General features: G+C 40.4%; 1 protein-coding gene across 2 annotated transcripts in view; it reads left to right on the top strand.

Moving 5' to 3' along the window:
- Window positions 1-2,761, top strand: part of LOC109919661 (gamma-interferon-inducible lysosomal thiol reductase-like) — a 53,932-nt gene extending 51,171 nt beyond the window's left edge. The window contains exon 7 of one of the 2 annotated variants that reach the window (XM_048614134.1): window positions 1,908-2,761. In XM_048614134.1, coding sequence (XP_048470091.1) covers window positions 1,908-1,973 — 66 coding nt within the window. In that variant the 3' untranslated portion in view covers window positions 1,974-2,761. The remainder of the gene's footprint in view (window positions 1-1,907) is intronic. The other variant, XM_048614135.1, reaches the window with a different exon arrangement.
- The last annotated feature ends 1,068 nt before the right edge of the window (window positions 2,762-3,829 follow it).

Genomic DNA, 3,829 nt, shown 5'->3' on the forward strand with positions numbered 1-3,829 from the left:
AGTGACCAGAACTGTACGCAATACTCCAAGTGCGGCTGCACCAGAGTTTTGTACAGCTGCAACATGACCTCATGGCTCCGAAGCTCAATCCCTCTACCAATAAAACGTAACATACCGTACGCCTTCTTAACAACGCTATCAACCTGGGTGGCAACTTTCAGTGATCTATGCACATGGACACCGAGATCTCTCTGCTCATCCACACTACTAAGAATCTTACCATTAGCCCAGTACTCTGTATTCCTGTTACTCCTTCCAAAGTGAATCACCTCACACTTTTGTGAATGTTTTCTAAATTGGTTCCTGGGATAAGCAGAGGCTGGGCTTGTTTGATAAACTGAGTAAGCTAGTTCCTTTCTGAAGTTCAGAAGAATGACAGGTGATCTTAAATTCTGAAGGGGCTTGATAGGGTGAACACTGTGAGATTATTTCTTCCTGACGGGGAAGCTGAGAACACGAGTGACATCAAGAAAGAAAGGGTTGATCATATAGGACTGAGATGAAGAGAAACTTCTTTCTCCAAGAGGTTTTGAGGCTTTGAAGATCTCTACCTCAGAGGACTGTGGATGCTTTGTTGTTGAGTATAGAAAAGGTTGAAAGACAGATTTTTGATCTTTAAGGGATTTGAGGAAATGAAAGCTTGTCAAGAAAATGGAGTGGAGGTAGATGATCAGCCATGATTGTGATAAATGGAGGGGTGTAATGGCCTATTGTTGCTCCTATTTTCCGTGTTATATTTTAAATGCCACTTGGGCCTCTCACTCAACTCTGAGGTCTATGGCTCAATTCCAAACTGGCTCATGTTGGGAAAAATCTGATACAAATACACGTCACAGCCAAGCATAACTTTTTTAAAACACTTTAACATTGAGCCACCAGGGGAGATATGAGAACAGATGATCAAATGTTTTATCAACAAGTTTTAGGGAGTATCTTAAAGCAGAAAAGCAAAGTAAAGAGGCAGCATTTATGGAGGGAATTGTAGAGCCTGGGGTAGATTATAAAATGTTTGTTCGCTTGTGACATACGATATCTGCCCCAAATTTTCTATTACCCACTCCCCTAAGATTATCCCCCAAATTACAATAATGAATCAGGTTCCTGCCACTTTTATCAGGCTTTCTCTTGCCTGCTATTGCCTGCTGTGTCTGTTTGTCTCTGAGTGTCTGTCTTTCTCTGTGTCTGTGAAAGTGATGAATCTGAATTAGAGAATTCAGCCAAAACTGATCTGTCAAAAGTAACCAGTTCAGAAGATATAAATCAGCCCAGTTTTGCAATCTGGGGGATGCTACCTTATCCTGTTTCCCTTGCTTGGGAAGCAGACTTCTTTGTTGATTTTTGCAATCATTTTGGACATCTACCCTGAGATACTATCATCAACCACTAACCCTCCTGTGGAGAATCTGATATAACTGAGTCTGGACATTAGCGATCTGTTTTTTACTCCTACAATAATTTTGCACCTCTTGTAGATTGAAGCACCCAATCATTATTACATTGCTAGTAACATCTGTCCCAGTGACATTGTGGAGCAAACTAGGAAATGATATTGAGAAACTGAATCAACAATCCCTAAAAGGGTCTTTGCATTTATAGGACTTTCTAACCTCCCATTAATTCTCCCCTGCCAGTCAGTCTCTGCCTCTTGGAATTTGTCCATCCCACACAGGGATGACCTGTCGAAGATTGATGTAATCAGACATTAGGATGTTAGCACAATGCTTAAACTATTTTGATTCTTGTGAACTCATCATTAATTAAATTGTCATTTGGAAAAGTGATTGAACAAGAGGGTAACCCAGTGCTTCACTTATAGCTGTCACAAAGTCAGGTGTCTGATACGTTGGCTATGAATCTGTTGCGATTTTATTGCTGTGATAGTTGCTAAACATCATTTTGTCTTGCAGGGTTCAAAGCCAAAGGCTTGTGCAAAACGTGAAGGATTAAACTCGTTTCCTAAATGTATGGCCTAGTTGTGGCTGTACGGTTACTTCAATAAAACACCATCCCTCTGGAAACAATGATGCCAATTGGTATACATACCTGGAAGGGCAGGGATAATCTTTGCTGTGAAATGTTTGAAAGTGGCGGAGGAACATTGATTGTAACTATTTGAGTTTTCGACTGAGCTTTTCTGGAGTCATTCCCTGGCTCTCGTGAGCTGCAGAACAAGCAAGAACTTATTAATTAAAAGTTGAAGGCTCTTCACGATGTGAGTAAAACCGAAGTAAAATACTTCAGATGCTAGAAATCTGAATTTTTAAATAAGGTTCTGGAAGTATTCAGCTGGGCAGATAGCATCTGTGAGGATAGAAGCAGTTCTGATGAAAGGTGATTGGCTTGAATTATTAACTCTGATTCTGTCTGTGCAAATGCTCCCAGACATACTGAGTACTTTAGGAATCTTTTGCTTTTGCTATGTTGTGGTTGATTCTTAACTGCCTTCTGGGCAATTAGGGATGGGCAATAAATGCTGGCCTAGCCAGTGATGCCCTCATCCCATGAATGAATAAAGAAAAGAAAAATTAAGTCTTGCTGTAGACCCTGGGGCTACTTTGGGAAAGAAAGCAGAAATGTTTATGATGCAGAGAACATCTAAGTACAAATTGGTGCACCAGCAGGTTGCTCAAGTTTACAATCTTAATTGTTGCACATCTTTTGTTCCTGTTATTTTAATTGAACATGAAATTAATTCTTTTTGAACTGAAACATTTTTGCTATATCTGCTGAAGTCAAATAAAATATATATAATGGTAAAAATTGTGTTGTTTTGAGAACATGATGAGAGAGCCTCCAAGCTTAGGCATAATCTACCTTCATTTTATTGAATACAGAGGATAGCCTGAGTCAGTTCATCAAGTGCAGGTTGCAATGAGGTTTAGTTGAACCATGTGTCACTGAGCCAACCTAATTTAGCCTACTGCAAATTACTGGCCTGCAACTGAATGATAACAACTCAACTAACTGAGAATGCAATAGGGTTAGAGGAAGGAGATTTGAAAAGTTCCATATAGCTTAGGCAGAAAGCAGAGACTCCCTGTTAATAGACAGTTATGTACATTTCTTGTATTACAAGTTTTACAACTGTCAAAATAATTCAGCACACTCCTTGGGTAAAATGATTGAACAGATTATCACTGAGACTTATGCTATTTGAATAATAAAGAAAGTACATTCATGCCACACAAATGCAAGGCAATGGCCATCTCCAACAAAAGATAATTTAACCATTGCCCCTTGACGTTCACTAGCATTATTCACCAACTGAATCACCCACTATCAACATCTGGGGCCTACGATTAACCAAAAACTAAAACGGACCAGCCATATAAATACAGTGGCTAGAAATACTGCAGCAAATAACACACCTTGTGATTTCCCCAAAGCCTGTACACTATCTACATGGCACAGGTCAGGAGCGTGATGGAATACTCCCCACCTGCCTGGATGGGTGCAGTTCCGACAATATTCAAGAAGCTTGACGCCATCCAGGACAAAGCAGCATTGAATGGAACTGCATCTGCAAACATTCACTCGCTCTACCACCGACTCTCATTAGCAGCAGTGTTACTATCTACAAAGATTCACAAATTTCCCAAAGAACCTTAGACAGCCCCTTCCAAACCCATGGTGGACAAACAGGAGGCTGGAAGAACACAGCACGCCAGGCAGCATCTGGAGGAAAGGAGCAGTCATCATTTTGGGTATTACCCTTCTTCAGTCCTGGCCTGCTGTGTTCTTCCAGCTTCCTGTTTGTCTAATTTGGATTCCAGCATCTGCAGTATTTATGTCTCTAACGTTTCAAACCTTTGACCACTTCTTTCTAGAA

Source organism: Rhincodon typus, chromosome 29, assembly GCF_021869965.1.
Source record: "Rhincodon typus isolate 14 chromosome 29, sRhiTyp1.1, whole genome shotgun sequence".
Classification (NCBI taxonomy): domain Eukaryota; kingdom Metazoa; phylum Chordata; class Chondrichthyes; order Orectolobiformes; family Rhincodontidae; genus Rhincodon; species Rhincodon typus.